Below are 20636 nucleotides of genomic sequence, written 5' to 3' on the forward strand. Positions count from 1 at the left end.
CAATAAAGTGACGCTTGTTAAGCTATGTTTTTTTTTTGGTTTTTTTTTTTGAAACGCTCCTTGAAATATAATAAGACCAAGAAGAAAATGATAATATGGCACGCTTGTATTTAGTATGACTGAAAACAAGCTGAAATTTTGAATATCTTTGTCTGCACAAATCTATTGGGGATACGAAATACTTACCAGACGCTTTAAATTTTTTTATTCTCAGAACCTTGCCTATTCTACCCAACAAAGGTAGACTGGAAATCTTTTTTCCATTTCATAAGAAGATGTGTAAAAGGGTAAAGCACATCAACTCCATTAATCCAGGGCAAACAGGTATAGTAAAATGTTTCACAATGTCTGACGTCACAATTTTGTTCGAAAAAACAAAATATTCTGAAAGAACTCTTTTTGAACTCTTTTCTTTCGACTCATTTTGGAGTCAATATTTGGGTTAAAATTGGAGGAAGTTTTTTTTTTCGTAATTTTGATATTTTCTTTGTGAAGGCGTTTTTCTCATAACTTTGTTCATAGAAAATATATCCACGAGCTGAACTTGTAGGCCCACCCTTGGAAGTTTAGCATCGCTATCAACTAAGCTATGCTAATGCAAAAAACGTCATGTCTCCTCATCATAAATCATATTTTAAACAATGGGGTTCTCTCAAATTCTCCTATTTACCAATAGTTGATTAAATGTTTTTCAGAATGCTTTCTAAATGTAGAAGTTTCTACATTCAAAGTGAAAAATATCTGAAAACCTTTTGAATTTGTATGTATTTGATAGTACAACAACTTCAGAGATCAAACTTTTCCAAAAGTTTCATCTTGGTTTCTGACTACTGGCGATAGGAATGCGGTGAAAATTTAATTTTTCGGTGATATTTTGACCAACATTCACCGTTTCAGAATCCATTTCTGAGAGAAAACTTTGAAACCTTCAAAACAAAGGCCTAAATTTTCATATCAAAAACAAAAATGTTGACAAGATAAGAAACTTCTAATAACACCTTTGCGCATTTTCAAAATGACAAATTATACTGCTAGGAGCTCCACCCGCCCACTCATTTCTCTACCACTCTTTTCAGAAAACTTTGTTTTGTTATGAGCTTTATGGACGAAAATGTTCAAAATATGATATTTTTTTGATTCCGATATGGACAATTTCGTAAATTTAGTATCTTTGGAACACTCCGATTTTCAAAACATTGCAATTTTCAAAACATTGCAAACCCAGCGCGCAAAGAGTCGGTAAAAAATTGAGATATATAAATTGCAAGCTCCGCTGCATACTTTTCGTGTCCCTTTGACATGCCTTAGTCCTAAATTTTCTAATTCCGAAAAAAATCTGGAGTTTCCAATTCCGCTCCGAATTTCCCTGTTAGAATGTTAAAATACCTGGAAAAAGACCCAACCGAAATTCGGAGAATGATATTACACTGACCATTTCTGAAAAAAGCTAATATTTCACAATATTTGACCCATAATCGCATTTCTGACCAGTAGAAATACGAAATATTTCATCTCCGCCAGTTCTCCGTCCTTCGCACTTCTATCATCATCTATCCATGTTCTCCTCGCGTTTTATTCCGCATTAGATAGAAACAAATACCAAAGTACAAAGAACATAAGGGACAAAAAAAAGAAACAGTATCGTTTATGTACCCTTGACCGTCCCGAATCATTTCGCTGTTTCCCCAAAAAAAACATGTTCTCTGATATGAAAACACTGAAAACAAAAATCTTCCAATCTAATAATCATAAATTGTTTTCAAGTATTTATGATACTAATTATAATGTTTTTGCCTCATTTTCCTCCTTGTTTTCCAGTTTTCCCTCCTTCCACTCCTCTCATTTTTCTCTCTATCAAACGCTCTTCTCTTTGTTTTCCTCCTCCTTGGTCTCTCTCTGTGTTCCTCCTCCAACATAATCGCAAGTACGTGCGCGCGCACACACGCGGACGAGAGACCGAATTGCAAAAGTTTCCTCTTCCACTTTGTTTCCTTAAGCTCTCTTTCTCTACTCCCGTTTCATTGATTTTTCGCTATTGGTTTCAGGAGTTTCTTCTATGAAGAAAACTGCAAAACAGAATATGTTCGGTTTCCTGAAACGATTAATTCCCAAAGATGCGAAGAAGGAAGAAAAGAGGGTGAGTACATTTTTAATTATCTAAATGTTGATTATTAAAACCAAAGTGAAAAATGTGAAACTTTGAATAAAGCCTGAAATCAGGTTCATTCTATTATCAGCTCTCTATATCCACAAGTAGAAAACTCAAAATGTGCAAAACAAAACAACCAAAAACAGAAGAACACAATCAGTTTAGTTTTTGACTTCATAATCCGACTTGAATTTCATTTTTGAATAAACTTTGTATTCCAGCGACTCCTGAACTCTGTTGATCTCTCGGACGTTTGCGTTATCAATGTGGAGACTTTGCGATGCGCTGTTTGCTTCAATATCTACACGGGAGTTCCACGTACACTGACCTGTGGCCACTCATTCTGTCAGCAATGTATCGAAGGAGTTATTCAAGAGGAGCGTGATGATGTTCCGAATCCGAATGGTCGTTTGGTGAGTTCTCAAGCTCAAGAAGTATTAGTGGGAGGAAAAGCTAGTATTGGAGGCTCGCTTAGTTCAATATGGTTATTTTAAAGCGTCTAAGCCAGCCTCCTTTTATTTTAAATTGTTCTTCAAAGCTATATAAGCCTCTAAGCCTGCAATTCAAGGCTGAAAGCAGAAAAACTGGCAGTGGTGTGCTAGATAGCTGTTAATGAGCAACTTCTGACCAGAATCAGGTCACGATTTGTCCAAAGCCTTTAAAGCTTCCGTTCAAAAGATACAATCCAAGAGCTGTTCTTACTGAAAACACAAATTTGTGAGCTACGAATCGGTCAAAACTAATAAAAAATCGATTATCTGTTCAAAACTAGCTCTAAATTTTTAAAAGACATTTTCATTTCTTGCTTGACCTTTTCAGCGGGCCCAATATAATTAGTATCCCCAATTTGCAGTCTCTTCACTGCCCAATCTGCCGAAAGAAGGTTCAATATCACAAAATCGTACTCAACTACACGCTGAAAAACATTCTGGACAGCATCAATGAGCTATCGCAGGAGGAGGAGGAAGTCCGAAGGGCTTATGACAACACACTCGATGCTTCAGTGAGTTTTACTCTTTTCGAGACTAACTCGAGTCACTTCTGGTCGGAAATTGGTCAGATTCTGAAAAAAACCTCTACTATAGCCGTTCAACTGTTGACAAACTTTTGCAAAGGTTCCGATCTAGTAATGTTCAATTTACTGATAAAAATGTGACCACGGCCCGCTATATAGCCGTTTTTGGGCAAGTTCCGACCCAGAACCTGGCCAAAATCCGTTCAAAAACAAAGCTTCTTTCGCTTCTGACCAGAAGTTACAAACCGACGGTGGAGAAGGCGCTTTTCAGTTTCACCTAAAAGCAAAAAAGGATTGACTTGTCTAGCTGTGCCCTCTAAATTATTTTTGTGTCAGAACGAACAGCTTCGCCAGCGATGCACGGATTTGGAGCGGCTCAACAACGACTTGAACAAGAAGATTGGCGAGATGCGTCACAAGGAATACTACAACTACGTCGCCATTGCCTTTTTCATCATCATCTACATCATCATGAACACACTGCTTGGCAACTGAGATTGTCCTCTATCGTTCCATCCGAGTCACTCTTTCCAAACGAATCTGTATAATATTTTGTGCTATCACCGGTTAGAAGAACCCGATACTCATGTCTCATAGGGATGTTAAATCCATGTAGTATGTAATTTAAAAATCGAAATAAATGTATATATTTTGTGATGAAATAGTTTTTTAAATGACAAGAATGACTGGGAAGAAGAAATGACGAAAAGGAGAAGGTGTCTGAAATCGGGAAAAAATAATATTAGCCTAAAAGAAAGTGCATCGTTGTTCTAGGAGGAGGGTCCGTTGGAAAAAGGAATGAATGGAAAACCTATCAGGATAGAAAAGCTCGGGATACCTAAAGAATACTATATGCGAACAAGGTAGACTCAATCTGAGGCCAGCAGGTGATTCGCTCAGAGATACTCGGGTCACAACTATATACACGACAGGAAAGTTGATATATACATGATTTTAACCTCATTATGCTTGTGGAGGAGGCTGAAAGTCTCGGCAGTTGAATTCGTTGTACTCTCGCTTCTCGGCTAGCAAGTCCTTAACTTCGAATTGAACGTCTCGTGGTAGACTGCTGAGTTGCTCGTCGACATGTTTCGGATCTTGTTTGAGGAATGATCGACTGGCCATTTCGCGAAGGGATTGGACTGAAAGATTTGTTTTTTGAATTTTTAAAACATGTTTTAAAGGGGGCCAGACACCAAAAGAAAAGTTTTCTGATATTTTGCCTAGAGAACCCCCATGAGGAGTTGAACTCATGAGAGGCAGCTCAGGGGTACAGCGCCGCTACCGGCTGAGCTACGGGGGCGCGAAGACGCCTGCCGACCGATGGCCTACATAAGCGCGCCGCGATTTCGTCCATTAAACTGTCCCCCAAATTTTTTGCCGTCTCGCTTCCCTTAAGTTTTCATGAAGCTGGACAGAATTTTTCATCGCACTCTAATATTTAATATTTCTAATTTTCAGTCTCTTCACTGCCTAATCTGGTGGAGGTAAGTTAAATATCACAAAATTGTTCTCAACTACACGCTGAAGAATATTTTGGACACTATCAATGAGCTCTCGCAATAGGAGGAGAAAATCCGAAGGAGTTATGACAACACTCTCGATGCTTCAATAATGTTTTTTATTAATTGTTAAGACTTGATGTTCACTTCATGTTTCTTCATCTTCTGATCGACCCTTTAGAGACGTGCCAAACACAGGATGTTGATAGAAAAGTGGATCAGACTCCCAGAATGATAATTTGCAGATTGTATAAACGCAGTTGAGAAAAAACAGGTAACTATGGGTCGGAATTCTTACTAGACGCTAATTCTCTTTGGGCAAGTACCGAGCAGAATCTGGCCGATATCCGCCCAAAAGCCAAACCCGTCCACTTCTGGCCAGAATTTTTCAGCCAATTATCGCGGCACCGCCGCTTTTTTAGTCCTTCAAAATCCTCGAAATTACTATTTTTCTAGCTCGTTGACTGCGTTAGATTTGTTGTTTGGCCAGAATTTCAAGCTTTGTATCGGGTCATGAACAGAACAACGCTACTGGCCTGGCTGTGTAGCTTTATATCAAGATCAGTGTTCTAATTTATCTGTCAACCTTTAAAGATTATCAAGCACCACATATTGTCACCATAAAGATCTTTTTTTTAAATAAAATTACTCACCTCTAGCCGTGATTTCGCAGAACGTCCTGACGATAATGTTCTTATGCGCTGTTGGCTCCGGCCAAAATATGAATTTCTTGTTCACCAACACCTTGCACCCATCGAACGTCCGTCGGGCCACCCATGGATGATTCCGGTACGTTTTGATGTCCAAGTACTGTTTCTGACCAAGCGTCCCGTATTTCGTTGGTTGTTTCTGCAATTTTTTGTATAAAAAAAGTTTTAGAAGAGATTAAAACCTACATTTCGATTCAACCAGAACACATCGACTGGATATGGACATCTGTTGACGAAACGAACACGAATCTCTACGGTATCTTGGGTGTTAGAGCCAACGTCTGGGAACAGTTTGCCATCGTCGTCAACTGGTTGGGCACTCATTTGAGATCTGAAATTAGTTTTTGGATTTGTGTTTTTCAAAAATATACAAAAAAAAGAATTTGAGCACTTCTTCAGAAAAAGAAAACTCGAGCGATCAATAATCTTCCTTTTTTTCTCTCGCCGAGAGACGCAGAGTAAAAAGACTACGCACACACATACACACACATAAACCCAATAACACTCGGTTATCTTCCCCTATTCGCGGCCATCCCTATCCTCTCAGCACTTTTGTTACTGCATAAAGAGGTCAAGGATACAGAGAGGAAAGATTTCTAATCTGATGAACAGATGGGATCCATCAATCTCGTCTTTTTCCTTCTAAGGTTTTATTTTCCTCATTTCTTTTGCCTTCTGTGCATGTGCCAAGCTCCTTTTTATCATTGGGTTGAGTTTTTTTTTTCTTTTTTTCTTTCTCATTTTTTCCATTTCCTGACTTTTGCATGCAAAACATGCGTTGCAATTCAAAAGTTCTCTTTTGTTAGTGCTTCATTAACATATTCCACAGATGTTCTGACAGTGATCACCCTCCATCGTGGAACTGCCCCGCCAACACTCCACACAAAATGAAAAAAAAAAACGGTGAGCGCAGCGAGGCATATAAGAGGAGAAAAGAGTCCCTTCTCTGGCCACGAGGGGCACAGAAAATGGGGCCTTCCCTTCTACTCTTTTTCCATTCATTCGAGGCCCTCCCCACCACCACTTCTTTGCCTTCACGGCGTGCTCTCCGTAGAACACACTTTTCTTCCTGACACACATTTTTCTCCCGCTTCCTCTTATATTGATCTCCTTTGTCAATACCTCATAACATATTCATTACAGGAATGCGACGACGGACGGAATCCGGTGACTGCTGCGAAGCTCCGAGTGCGGTTTCGTCGAGCATTGACAATCCGCATAAGGTGTACGAGAAGGTTGGTTTATTCTCTCTTTTGGGGAATTAACACCAAACGGACACGGAGCAATTAAAGGCCGAAACGTTCTGGTCGCGGTGTTCACAGGACGAGGATGGCATGCTCGGCGGATTGGCAATGCTGCATGGTCCGGATGTGCAGGGATCAACAAACTTCTTGAACGCGTTGAAGAAAAATGTGAGTTTTTACGATTTTGTATAGAAAAATGTAGAATGTAGAGAAACTGAAAGATCAACTTTGCTAAAATTAAATCGAATGCAATTTATCCAAAAAACTGTAAAAAATTAAGCTAATCGAGAGAAAAATTTATAATAAAAAGTGCATTGAAAAGAAACTTGGTGTGAAGATGGCTTTATTGTATATGTTGAAATATGCTTTATTGTATATGTTGAAATATTCAACTGCAAACAATATCAAAAACGAAAACAGTTTATGAATTGGTTTATAACTTCTGTTTTCGATTGAAATGGAAAGAAGCTCTCCTCACTTCCGATTTTCTTACAAATATGTATCAAGGGAAATAGTTCATGAATAGAAAACCCCTGACAGTTTTCTAAAAAGCAGAAAACTAGTCTGAAAAACTAGATTATGATTAAAATTTTAATCAATTTCAGGAGTCTGGAGCCCGGATGTTAAGTTTCCAAGCACTTTGAACATTTGGAAGGTGTAAAACAGTCGTAGATTAAACATTTTGCGTTCAGAGACTTTGTCAAAAATTTCTAGTTTTTCAGCAATTCGCCAATTTCTGAAAGACATCCTTTTTGGTCTGTTTTTATACTGAAAACCTAAAAAGACAGGTGCTTGACAGCCGGGCCAGTATCCAAGGGTACATCGAACATCGAGTTCTTAGGGTACATTGGTTACAAGGGTACATTGGATTTTTCGGTACATGTAGGCGGACAAAAAAATAAATCAATATTTAAAAAAAATCATAGGCTTAGGCTAAAGCGCCTTACAGTTTAAGATCCCATGTACCCTTGGAACCAATGTACCCTAAGAACTCGATGAACCCTCGATATACCCCTTTTCGATGTACCCTTCGATTCTGAACCTTGACAGCCGAGTTCCAGACTACTGAAAATGGTAAAAATTAAAGAAAATCAATTGAAAAACACGTTTTTTTTAATTTTATTGATCGGTACAGTATGTTCAAGGTGAAATAACAATAAGAGCTAATCAGTGGTGTTCCAGGGTTGCCTTGATTGATGAAACTGGTAGAGTTATGAAGCAGTAATCAAAGTTTATTAATCCTTATCTTCAAAAACTTCTCAATTCACATCCAATTTTTTCAGGGTATCATGACGAAAACTCTCGCGGCGTTGGACTGTGGAGCTGGCATCGGACGAGTGACGAAAAACGTCCTGATGCCATTATTTGACTCAGTGGATCTTGTGGATCTCATTGAAGAACTAGTGGCCACCAGTGCCGCTTATATCGGAACCGACGATGGCATCGGCGAGAAGTTCGTAGAAGGACTGCAAACCTTCGAGCCACCAGAGAGAAAGTACGACGTCATTTGGATCCAATGGGTGTCTGGACAGCTCACTGACCAAGATCTGACAAGCTTCTTGCAGCGGTGTATTGTGAGTGAACAGAATCAAGTATGAATCAAGTATGAATTCGTTTTTTAGAAAGGTCTCGCGCCAGACGGAACAATTGTGGTCAAGGAGAGCGTGTCACAAGGTGGCAAGACGGTGTATCACGAGTCGGATGGATGTTGGACACGTCCAGAAGCTTCGTTGCTCCAAATCGCAAAGGATGCTGGCTTGCAGTTGGCTCATAAAGCCGTTCAGACTGGATTCCCAAAAGGGTTGTTCTCGGTGAAAATGATTGCATTCAAGCCAGTGCATCCAGTGGAAGAGGACGATGATTAGTGGTCGTTCTATGGTATCTAATCTATTCTTCTAAATAATTTTGTATGGTTTTTTTTGTATAATTTGTCTTTTTAAAAGTACCCGGCTTTAATTCACTTCCCCTTCCGCAGTTTTAAAATACAATACCGGCTTTAATTTCTCTAGACGTTCCCTGTGTAGTTTCACTTCTTCCCAAATGTTTTCCTTGCCCACTTTACCCATCAGATGGGTCTTGCTGATAATGAATAATAATAATAATAAAACTATCTTATCTTTGATCAATAACAAATGCCCCTCGCTTGTTTACGTCAAGACTCTATACTATTATTGTTTTCTTTCTCCAAAATCTTATTCTAATAACATTTTTCAGATGTTCTCGGCGATTCGAAAAAAGCTAGGAGGCGACAAGGATGATCAGAAACCAACGGTTATGCCATCTGGAGTGCAGCGTGTTGATGCTGAGCTGCAAAGAAAATTCGCGAGAGGAGTGCAGTACAACTGTCCGTTTTTTCCCCCATTAAAATGTGATTTGTGTCTTTTTCCAGTGAAAATTGTGATCCGCGGAGACCGAAATGTCGGGAAAACATGTTTGTGGAAACGTCTCCAAGGACTCTCGTTTCAAGAGGAGTACGTGGCAACTGAAGAGATTCAAGTTTGTGATTTTTGCTCTTTTATGCACATGTTATATAGCGGGAACACTCATAATGGTGTCAATCGCCAAGGCTCATTAGCATGTCCAAAAATAGAATATGCGAAAGCGCACGTAAAGCTCATAAATGAAAGGAAACGAGCTATGAAAATATGAGTAGATATCAAATAGAAGAGTTAATCGGTGTATAAAATGCATAAAAAACACATAAAAGAAGTACAATACGTTAATTGCAGGTCGCCAACATCAATTGGAACTATCGAGCCACAGATGATGTTGTCAAAGTTGACGTATGGGATATCGTGGACCAATCGACAAAGAAGCGAGTCCGGGATGATAAATTGAAGTTGGCAAATAACGGAGTAGATAAAAGTGATGGTGGTCTTGATGTTAGTAATTTTGAATTTTTTTTATTGGAAAAAAAAGGTTCAAAAATATTTCGGAAGTGTTCTGAAAGCATAAACAACACAGTTTGGCTTGCCTTAACGATGCCAAAAATTACTTCACCTTGCCGAAATAGTGCTTAAATGACGTAAAAATGGTCCGGAACTCAAAAAGAATCTAGTCAACACTCCTATTTCTTTATATTTTTGAAAACAACCGGCTGCATATTCAGTAAATTTGAGAAGAAATGATGAAAATTGTTTTGATGACAGCCTAGAGTGTAAAAAAAATTGAAAATTATTTTTTTGCAGTACGAAGACACCGCTTGCGATGCACGATTTGTCGACGTTTACAAAGGAACCAATGGTGTGATTTTTGTTTTTGATATTACAAAAACATGGACCTGGGAATATGTTCAAAAAGAGATTGTGAAAGTTCCCAATAAGATTCCTGTACTTGTCCTCGCCAATCGACGAGATATGGGACATCATCGACAGGTCACTGATTTGCAATGCTCAACATTTGTGGAACTTTTCAATAGGTTTGTTGGCAACAACTCAAAAATATATTTATGAAAATAATTGTATTACAGTAGTCATCCTTCACCGGATGGATCTCCACGAGCTCGATTTGCTCCAGCCTCCATGAGATACGCATTTGGGCTAAAATTTGTCCATCATTTTTTCAACATCCCTTTCCTTTGTCTTCAGGTAAAGAAACACTTTTGAACTCATATAACCTTCTAATTTTTGACATTTCAGCGTGAATCACTCTTACGTCAAATCGAGACCAATAAATCAGAAATCGTGTCTAGCTATCATGAGCTAGACTGCTATCAAGAGACACCAGAAGCTGACTATGACACGTGAGTCGATTTCTATTTACGCATAAAGTTCAAAAGTTGTTATTTCAGTTTTATCGAAATGGTGAATCAGAAGCGAAGAGAGTACGCGGATAAAAATAGCGTGTCTGCAAGACAAGGTGCGGTTCAGACGTCAGGAAGAGTCATGGGTGGAGGGCAGCCAATTCCAGGGCAACGATTAACACCGTAAGAAAAAAGTTGGTGAATACAATGTGAAAATTGATTTCAGACCGGCGATCCCGAGAACATCGTTAGAACACTCAGGAGGAGCTAGTAGTAAGAATTTTATTTTGATGTGTACTTGAGTAGAAAGCAAGGCTGTGAGAAACAGTGCCGCGGCCTGCCGCAAACCGGACCGTACAGAGATTGTAGTAAACGAAACCGTCCCTTGGACCAACTCATCATGTTCCTTCAAACGAATATTGATTTCCAAGAGGGTTGTCCAATGATTAAACGTCTGTTTTATCAAACTTCAAATCGATTAAATTTGCGTGATCAAATCACCAGGGCTCTCGTCTCAACAATACTGTCAAAAGTGGCGGCCGCCGGTCTAAGGCACAGCGAGGCCACGGCCTTTTTAGTTGAAAGCGCAGCCGTCAATCCAAAGACCGACAAGCCGTATGAGAACTAGTGGAGTTTGTCAAAAATGAAAAGATTGGCTATTTAAAGATTGACTATAAAATGGCTATTTGGATTCATCCTGCTGCGGCCTTATTTCCGATAGCGTTGCATCAACCACGTTTGCAAGTCTCATAATTATATACTTTTTCAGACACCAATTCTGCTTCTGACCCAACTCTCAAAAATTCGTTCGAATTTATCGGAGACGAAGACGGTATCAACAGTTTCCTTGGTGAAAAACAAGAACCGAAGCAAAACGGAGCCGTCAGACCCAAGCATAACGAAAGCGATAGGTAATTATTAAAAACCATAAAATTTGATAATACTTTTCATCGTTTTTAGCGAGACCGAGAACAATATGGTTTATAAGTTTGAAGAAGATTTCTCCGTTGATGACGATTTATTGGCAAAGATGGCAAAGATTGGAGAACAGCGACAAGTCCAGTTGAATTTGAAAAAGTTGACAGTCCCCGAGACGACCGAGAGAGAAACTGAAACCCCCATCGGTAGGTAATAGCTCTAGCAAAAAAATGAAAAAAGTATTCGTGAAGGTGATTTAGCACATAAGAATGATTATACTACTAACTAATTGGAATAAGCATCTTGTTTGGAAAAACCAAAAACAAAACAAAACCCCCACTCATTAATTTTCCAGCGTATCACGTGAAGGTACACGAAGACGATGTGGATTCACCGGTCAAAGAACCGCCAGCGATTGAAGAATCTGAGGTGCTTGGAGAACAATCAGACATCAAAGAACAGAATTTTCAGAGTTGTTATGAAAGTCCCATGCGAGAAACACCTCCAGATTTTGTGACATCTCCAGTGACAGTGGCGATGACATCAGATGATTTGGATGCGTGGTTAGGATCAGAAGATCATTCTCCAAAGTCGACTTCTATGGTGAGATTTTTTGAAAATTGTCAATTTTGAGGGATATAAATTTCTCTTTCAAATTTGGTAGTGCGAAAAATGTAAAAGGTGGCTAGTCTAGCCCTTGTTGAACTTATAGTAAAACTATCAGAAGTTCTGAATTGCTTCCGCTTCAGCTACTCGGTCACAAACTGGACCAAAGTCATCTACCGTATTTCCTTCAATAAAAGCCCATTTGAGTTGTAAACTTTGAGCTCAATTATCTCAATTCACGTAAACCATATCGAAATTTGGTCAACAGAAAAAATTTTGACATTACCAAAAGTTTATCTGTGGACAAAATTTTGGTATTTCTCAATAGAACCGGAATAATTGAGTTCAGATTTCCCGGTTTGGGCGGGCGTCGAAAGGGAATACGGTAGTTTTTATCGAAGACTTGGTTGTTAATTCATAATAGATTTTTCTCTAGTGGTGTTTATAAGAAACCAGTAACTTTTTAGAAATTTAATTTTTTCCAGAACTTTGAAAAACACAATAGCAGCGACGAAGAGTTCGGTGTGGAACTTCCCCAACCTCCACCAAAGAAGACGGTAGATATATTCTCGCCGCCGGTAGTGGAGGAAAAAGCTCCGAAGCGGACTGAAACGCCTTCCTTTATAGATGACCTTCCCGAGGATGAGCCAGAGCCAGAGAAAATTGTGAGTTTCAGATTATGACTTATCTTGCAGTATAACTTCTTGTTTTTAGGAAAAGGTATCGAAGAAGAAGAAAGTGAAGAAAACCACCAAAAAGGCTAAAGCTGAAGATGAAGAAGAGCAAGAGGAGAAATTGACCAAGAAGACCAAGAAAGTTTCGAAGAAGAAGGCCGTTGAGAAGACATCACAATCCCTTCTAGAAGATTTTCTGGGTCCTGCGGATGACACGGTGGCTAGTGGTGATTATGATCCTCTGTAATTTTCTCTGTAATTTTTTGAAAAAATTTACAAAAGTTGCTACTTATTCATTAAAAGTATCTGAATTGGGTGTGGCACAACGAAACCATTGTCGATATAAGATAAAATTGATTTTTTTCGAAAAAAATTACTTCCCAGAAAACGATTTATTATGAAACAAAAATGACATTTTGAAACTCATTCTTCTTTTCACCCGAGTCATCAATCTATTGTGGCGGTGCCTGTGCTCGCACTTCCGGGAAATGAGCTGGGGTTGCTTGAGGAGTGAAAATGTTCAAAACCTCGGACAAGGCGAATCACTTCTGGAAAACGTCGGAAATTGAGAAATATAATTTTTCTTTTTTTACCTTGTTGATGTTGCTGTTGTGGCCTGTTGTATCTGTGCATGCCCGTGTATCCTCGTAATCTGCAAAAATTTTTTACCGCTTTTCATAGTGAGTGAATCCTAAAAAAGATGGAAAAATTTATTTTCCAAATAACCATAGATCGAAAACAGATTCGGTTCAGAAAAACTGTAAATTTCTTTTTCGTACCTAGTTGCTGTTGTAGGTGTAGCCTCATCTGTGCAATCGGTGCTTCATGTTCAACCGAAATAAGCTAGCGTAAACACTCTGATATTCAGTACCTCTTAATTAAAGGGCACCCTCTAACGGCCTCGGTTGTTTCAAATCTTACTTTGAAGAAAATGTATTTGCAGGTCAGTGTTTGGACGTTGGATTGCGTGACGCTTCCTTTTGTTGAGCTGGAAAATCAAAATGTTGAAATATTTGTTTGAAAGTTCGCAGAAGTTCTGGGATCGAAGGACACCAATCCATTCGTATTCCCATAATAATGAGCTTACCCAACAGACTATCATATTCAATCGCTGGTTGGAGAGTCTCTAGTTGAGCTATCAATTGTTGGACAAGCGGTGCTTGGAAAATCGGTTGTGGGACCATCGGTTCTTGAACCATCATTTGTTGAACGGGCGGTTGATGGACAATAAATTGTGGACGATGAGCACCAAGTTGTGGTTGCATGTGGGGCATTTGATGACCTCAGAATCGAAATATTGGTTCACAATACAAAGTTTCTGGTCTCACCTTCATTATTCATTGTGGGACCATTGCCTGTGGCTCCATCGGTTGCTGGAACATCGCCTGTGGGACCATCTCCTGTGGGACCATCGGTGGTTGGACCATCCTCTGTAATTTCTAAAAACAAATATGCAAAATTAAGTAATTAAAAATTGAAAGTATCGGTATAGGGCCAAGCATTGAACCTCCATCAATAATAAAACAAAGTTAATTCTCGCTGGGAAAATGTTTTATTTCGAAAAAATGTTCATCGACAAATTGAATGAAATCGGAAGAAGAGTACCCAAAAACACCAGAATTAATGAGACAAGGAGAAAAAGAGATGAAAAATCAATAATTCACTCCGTACTTTTGAGAAAGATGAATTTTGTCCACTTCTATCTTGATATGATCCATCATTGAGTAAAACTGGTTCAGGAAACTGTCAGACTGAAAATGTGGATTATTAGGTACAGTAAAATACACGAAAACGTATTTTTCAATTGATTTTCGGTCATTTCGATCCTTTTCAGGAGTCTGAAGCTTGGCTGTCAAGTTTTAAATTACTTTGAAAATTTTATAGTGTCTAAAATTTTTTATAGTGTCTAAAATTTGAAGCCAGAATTTTATAGTGTCTAAAATTTTATAGTGTCTAAAGTTTATAGTGTCTAAAATACACATAGAATGAAAACTTTGCATTCACAAAATTTTTGAACATTCCTAGCTGTTCAACTACTTGCCGGTTGTTGAAGAACTCATCTTTGTGGTTATTTTGATACTGAGAACGTGAGAAAACGGGTGCCTTTAAAAATTGGAAAACGTCTGAAAAACTAGGAATGTTCATAAAATTTTGTGAACACATTTTTTTCAATCTAGGTCTGTTTTAGATCCTCCGAAAATTTTAAAGATTTCGGAATTTTAACAGGCAAGATCGAGACATCTGAAAATGACAAAAAATCTACCGAAAAATACGTTTTTGTGAATCTTATTGGCCGCTTTTGTAAATTTGAAAGGTTATCCATTTTTGAAACTTACTCTTTTCTGTCCCGTGCTTTTGTAGCATTTCGGATCCAATTGATAACGGTGTCGGAAGCTGGTAGGACGCCCAACATGCACCATAAATGGAACTGCTCCAGGGCAGAATAATAATTGATAACAAAAATTGAGTAAAGCGTGGAGATGTTGGTCTAGAATCGCCTCGTGATACGCAGAAAGCGTTTGAATGCGCCGGTTTTTCCCGCAATCGTAGATCTTTGACAACGTCCCTGACGGCACTTCTGAATAATGTAAATGAGATTCGATTTTTTTAGCTAATCATACCTATCACCAGAGTTATGAATTCATGATAAATATGAAAGTGCTCCTTGAATAAATACAATAGTTCCGCCGTCACCGTTTTGTTCTCTTCGGAGCAGAACGTCTCTGTTGCTTTACCAGGAATCATATTAATGTTCAAACCCATCTGGAGGAATACTTCACGTTTCGAAGGCTTCTTCTTTCGATATTCCGTGATATTTCTTAGCGGATTATGCAACACATTGATGTTCTGTCTTGAGAAATTGGGATTGGCTTTCCCGAAGACACTTGGCTGCTGGTCTGGAATATAATGTTCAATGAACAAAATGTTTGAGAAAACATACTCTGCGGAATGAATGGAAGGAAACCCTGAGCCGGGTGAAGGGGCAAAGCGAAAACTTGGTTCATCGGAGCTTCAGAGCCTGGGCTAACATTCCCAGAAGAGCCGGAAGATGCTCCAAGATTAATTTCTCTTATACCCTGAAGAAGATCGAAATTCATAGCAAAACTCGACGTCGTTGGCATGTTCTGGAGATCAACGAATCCTCCTGAAATTTATTTGCATTATTTATAGCTTATTTTTTATTACTACCTAGGTCAAGCTCCGGAAGGGCGTCGAGAACCGGTGCTTGCTCTGGAGCCTCACCAAGAAGAACTTCTGGATTTGCTTCTACCTCTACATCATCTTTCACGCCCATTTCTACGTCTCCGTCAATTTGATCGTCGTCAACCACTTCGTTTTTTACGTATCCAACCACTTCATTTTCAAGGTCTTCTGGAACAAATATGTAAAATAAAAGCTCTTTCTTCTTCTAACCTGGTCTCTGGATATCTTGTCGTGGTGTCTGAACTCGCATTTGAGGGGATTGAGATGGGGATGATTGGGGAGTCAGCTGGGGACGGTCAAATTCTTGCATCTGATGATTCACTTCTAGAAAATGTCAGAAATTGGGAAACCACTACTCTCTTTTTTACCTGGTCGATTTTGTTGCCCAATCTGCATTTCCGCAATCATCTGTGCTTCGAGAGCTTGATCTGTAACAAGGAAAGTTTAATCTTTTTTCAGAATTTAGGATTCAGAGGATTGTTTCAAGCCTTACTTTGAAGATGCCGCTGTTGCTGCTCAGCGTTCGCAAGTTGGATTTGATGCAGTTGTTTTTGTTGAGCTGAAACATCAAAAAATTTATAATTTTCGAGTAGGCAGAAGTTTTGAGATCCAAAAAGACCAGTATATTTTTCATTCCATAATATTTGTAGCTTACCTGTAAGAAAATCATATGCAATTGGTTGTGGGACCATCGGTTGTTGGACCATGAGTTGTGGTACCTGCGGTTGATGATCAATGGACTGTGCACGATGAACTCCAAATTGAAGTTGCATATGGGGAACTTGAAGACCTGAGCATCGAAATATAGGTTCACAATACAAAGTTCCTTGTCTCACCTCCATTATTCATTCCATATAACAGATCTGGAGGAGCCATGTCCATTTGTAGTCTTTGAAGAATGAGATGTAGTTGTGCTGAAATTGTAGCTATAGCTCTGCGAGTCCTATGAACATTATGGTTATCTGAATGAGAGCTTTCGGGATCTTATATCCCTTCAGATATAATCTTATATCTCACCAATAACTCTTTGGAGTTGTTCAGGTGTCATCATTTTTAATATCATCTCCTGAAATTTCTTTTGTACAACCGGGTCGAGATTAGGCCATTCCAACTGGGCTGAAAATAAAAGTTATAGTCAAGTCAGACTGTGTTTAATTTCGAAAAATTGTTATGCTGATAATTACCTGGCTGTTGTTGTTGCTGCTGCTGTGCAAGTTGATCCAGCTGATTGACTTTTTGCTGCACAAGTTGCTCAACAAGATTCTGCTGCTGAACATGTTGTTGTTGTTGAGCAAAATGTTGCTGCTGAGCAATAACTGCTTGAAGAGTCTGCTGTGGTGCAAATCCTTGAAGTTGTTGAACTCGTTGCGTGTGCAGAATTGCTGAAATTAAAATCTACTTGCTGACAGGTTCGAAAAATTAATCAACGTTTCCGAGTCCAAATTATGACGTGGTTATGCAAATAATTTGAAAAACCAATCTGACTCAACATTTCTTTTTTTTTCTTTTTTGATATTATCTTGAAATTGAAAACATAATTTACCTTGCCAAGTATTTTGTTGGTGGCCTTGAGCGGTACCAACTTGGAATTGGTCTCGGAGCTGACTTATTTGATTAGACAGATAACCTGGAAAACCGAAGCTTAGGTTTAAGTTAAAACGTGAAAGATTATGTCAATTGCTAGAATTTCTGGTTCTAGAATGTCCAATTATATGTACTTTCTATAACCAGACATTTTAGAATCTGACATTCGAGAACCAGTTTTTAGAAATTATATACAAATTGACAACCTAACTCACCTTGTGAGCCATTTTTCTGTTGATTTTGAGTAGCACCGAATTGAGTCGGACTTACGAGATGAGCCAGATTGTTTAGAAAATCTATAAAATTAAAGTTGGGATTTTAGGTAAAACTTGGAGGATTATCTCGAGAATTTCTGGTTCTAGAGTGTTTAAATTTGAAGTTCTTGTTGGAAGCAGGAATATTTTCAAACTAAACAGTCTAGAGCTGTAATTTATAGAACAGGATCTGCAAGAACCGGACATTCTAGAACCAGATACTAGGTACTGTATTCAAATTAACAACATAACTTACCTTGCCAGGCTTTTTGCTGTTGATTTCGAGCGGCGTCAATTTGAATTTGGTTTTGGAGAAGAGTCATATTATTATTTGGATGATCTGGAAAATTGAAGTTGAGGTTTAGTTGCAATAGAAAGGGTTATGTCGAGCTCTGAAATATCTGGTTCTAGAGTTTCTGGTTCTGGAAAGTCTGGTTTTCGAATTTCGTTCTATAGCCGGACGTTTTAGAACATGAAATCAGGTTCCGGACAATCTAGAACAAGACATTCGACAACTGGACAATCTAGAACAAGACAATCGACAACTGGACATTCTGGAACCAGAAATTCTAGAACCAGACGTTCTAGAACCGTATATTCTAGAATCGGTCATTTTAGAACCGGGCATTCTAAAACCGAATATTCTAGAATCAGACAATTTCAAACCAGACATGTCGGAAGTACCCCCCCCCCCCCCCGCACAGCTTCCTCCCTTTTAGAACCAAAAATTTTAAAAGTGGATATTCTAGAACCAGACGCTTCAGAACCATACATTAGAGAACAAGACGTTTTGGAGCCTGATATTTTAGAATTCGGACATTCTAGAACCGGGCATTCTGCAACCGGACATTCTAGTATCGAATATTCTAGAACCGGACATTTTAGAACCGGACATTCTAGAACCGGTCATTCTAGAACCAGACGTTTTGGAACTGGATATTCCAGAAGCATACATTCAAGAACCAGACTTCTCAGAACCTATCATTCTGAACCAGACTTCTCAAAACCGGACCTTTTAGAACTGACCATTCTAGAACCGAACTTTCTAGAACCGGACATTCCAGAACCGGACATTCTAGAACCGGACATCCTAGAACTAGACATTTTAGAATTAGACATTCTAGAACCGGACATTCTAGAACTAGACATTTTGGAACCAGACATTCTAGAACCGGACATTCTGAAACCATCGGTTCTAGAACAAGTCATTCTATAACCAGACATTCTGAAATTAGACATTCAAGAACTAGACTATTCATGACCTGACATTCTAGAGCAAAACTTATGAGAACCGGACAACCTAGAACCGAATGTTCTAGAACCGGACATTCCAGAACCGGACATTCTAGAACCGGACATCCTAGAACTAGACATTTTAGAACCAGACATTCTAGAACCGGACATTCTATAACCAGACATTCTAGAACTACGATGGATGTACCTTCCTCTTGTTTCCAATACCCCAAAACTCATATTTAAAAAAAAGGCGTGTTGCCCCCATAGTGCGCAATAAAAAATCGTTTCTTATCTTATCATCTCAACAAACTTGCGGCAAAAAAATTCATTTAATTCAGTTTTAGTGCGGCTATACAAAGCAACACACAGATGTGAGATACCTTCACTTCTAATTGAATGCTTCTGTTTGCCCTGGAATGACCCCGACCCCCAACTTACTTGGAAACATGTATCTCGATTGGAATAAAAAAAACTTCAAGAATAAGAAAGTTTCTGTTTCGATTAATCCGTCAAAAAATGAATAAGAATGAATGCAGTTGGCACGGTGTGTCTCTTGCGCCGTGTTCCTATTCTGATATGTATTGCCGCGTCTCTTCGCACAATGTTCTCTACTCTCTGCCGTCGGCTGCACTATTTCTCTGTGCCACGATGGGCCTATTTTTTCTATAGTGCGTGCGTTTTCATTTCGCCCTTCGTACCCCTCCGCGAAAAAAATAACCCCATACAGATTTCGCATGCTCTCTCGCACCCCCCCCCCTCACCCAATTTCTCTGTTCTGTCTTTCTTATCGTCTCTCTTCCAGACGACGGTTCAGTTGATCGATATGCTGTTGCTGCACACAACCGAACTCGGCGGGCCAGCGAACCGCCGGCGCCGGCTGTGGCTGTGTGACGTGTACCAAAAAAGAAGAAAGGAGAAATCGAGTGCCTCCAATTTTCATCTCGCTGAACGACGAAAGCGACGACCGCGTGGAGCCATTCGCGTAGACAAAAAATGTTTAGAGAGAAGGGGTTGAGAGAGAAGAACAATTGGCTCCGAGCAGGGGCGGGAGGAAGGAAGGGGAGTGAAAGAGTAGATTGATAACGGATCATCATTTATCATTAATAGAGGAATGTGGACATCGGAAGTTGTGCAAAAAAATAGGGTTATTGATTCTTTGAGGGACCATTGAACAATTGAAGTGGCGGGATGCCGTACTTTCTTAAATAGGAGCCCGTTTGATTTGATCTCACTTATCTAGGTTCCTGTGAGAGATATCAAAGATGTTAACACTGACTAAATATTTGTGATGTTATGATAAATAATATATCAGTTGACAAGTTTTTTATAGCTTCCACAGGAATCAAGATAATAGAGATCAAATTTAACGGTTTTGGTGGGCTTCTATTAGAGCTATATGAAAATTTGTTAAATCATATGATTGAAATTAAGCAATTACGCAAAACTAATGACACATTTCTTGACACAAAGAAGTTAGCTTTTTATTTTGTGGTTTCCAACAACAACATGATAACAAGCTGATAACAACCTCGGAGAATATTTTCCAGACAGAAAATGTATTTTTGACAGGCTAATGGTTTCTTTTTTTTTAGATATTTTCCAGGTTATTCAGATCTGATACAGATTGATATGAAATCATAAATTGGCGCGATAAGACTGGTACTTGTAACCGAAGATATTTTCCAGGTTATTGAGGTCTGATACAGATTTATATAAAATCACTCTACAATCACCATGAATAGTATTACGAAATCCAAACGACATCCTCAAATTACATAGCTGGAAGAGACAAAAAAAC

At 38.9% G+C, this 20636-nt stretch overlaps 5 protein-coding genes across 5 annotated transcripts; 3 read left to right on the forward strand and 2 right to left on the reverse strand.

Moving 5' to 3' along the window:
* Positions 1-2056: 2056 nt before the first annotated feature.
* On the forward strand, positions 2057-3659 carry CBG17369 (the record flags this gene model as incomplete). Its single annotated transcript, XM_002643943.2, has 4 exons — positions 2057-2137; positions 2371-2562; positions 3003-3152; positions 3501-3659. The coding sequence occupies 4 exons, from the start codon at positions 2057-2059 to the stop codon at positions 3657-3659; spliced, it is 582 nt and encodes a 193-aa protein (XP_002643989.2).
* Positions 3660-4127: 468 nt separating this feature from the next.
* Cbr-vhl-1 lies at positions 4128-5700 on the reverse strand (the record flags this gene model as incomplete). The annotated part of the gene is made up of 3 exons (XM_002643944.1): positions 4128-4306; positions 5320-5515; positions 5563-5700. 3 exons carry the CDS (start codon positions 5698-5700, stop codon positions 4128-4130), a joined length of 513 nt encoding a protein of 170 aa, XP_002643990.1.
* Positions 5701-6521: 821 nt separating this feature from the next.
* Positions 6522-8485, forward strand: CBG17371 (the record flags this gene model as incomplete). The annotated part of the gene is made up of 4 exons (XM_002643945.1): positions 6522-6611; positions 6669-6788; positions 7904-8194; positions 8243-8485. 4 exons carry the CDS (start codon positions 6522-6524, stop codon positions 8483-8485), a joined length of 744 nt encoding a protein of 247 aa, XP_002643991.1.
* Positions 8486-8834: 349 nt separating this feature from the next.
* CBG17372 lies at positions 8835-12807 on the forward strand (the record flags this gene model as incomplete). The annotated part of the gene is made up of 12 exons (XM_045239153.1): positions 8835-9116; positions 9350-9502; positions 9809-10038; positions 10090-10207; positions 10259-10362; positions 10411-10545; positions 10589-10635; positions 11132-11273; positions 11323-11486; positions 11636-11883; positions 12372-12551; positions 12601-12807. The coding sequence occupies 12 exons, from the start codon at positions 8835-8837 to the stop codon at positions 12805-12807; spliced, it is 2010 nt and encodes a 669-aa protein (XP_045096184.1).
* Positions 12808-13504: 697 nt separating this feature from the next.
* CBG27530 lies at positions 13505-17925 on the reverse strand (the record flags this gene model as incomplete). Its single annotated transcript, XM_045239154.1, has 17 exons — positions 13505-13548; positions 13648-13842; positions 13889-13988; positions 14897-15138; positions 15182-15457; positions 15502-15705; positions 15750-15932; positions 15975-16088; positions 16133-16192; positions 16258-16323; positions 16420-16554; positions 16601-16678; positions 16782-16880; positions 16949-17146; positions 17308-17391; positions 17564-17644; positions 17859-17925. 17 exons carry the CDS (start codon positions 17923-17925, stop codon positions 13505-13507), a joined length of 2226 nt encoding a protein of 741 aa, XP_045099980.1.
* Positions 17926-20636: the final 2711 nt, after the last annotated feature.

The sequence above is a fragment of the Caenorhabditis briggsae genome, assembly GCF_000004555.2.
Source record: "Caenorhabditis briggsae complete genome, chrX, whole genome shotgun sequence".
In the NCBI taxonomy this organism is placed as follows: Eukaryota; Metazoa; Nematoda; class Chromadorea; order Rhabditida; family Rhabditidae; genus Caenorhabditis; species Caenorhabditis briggsae.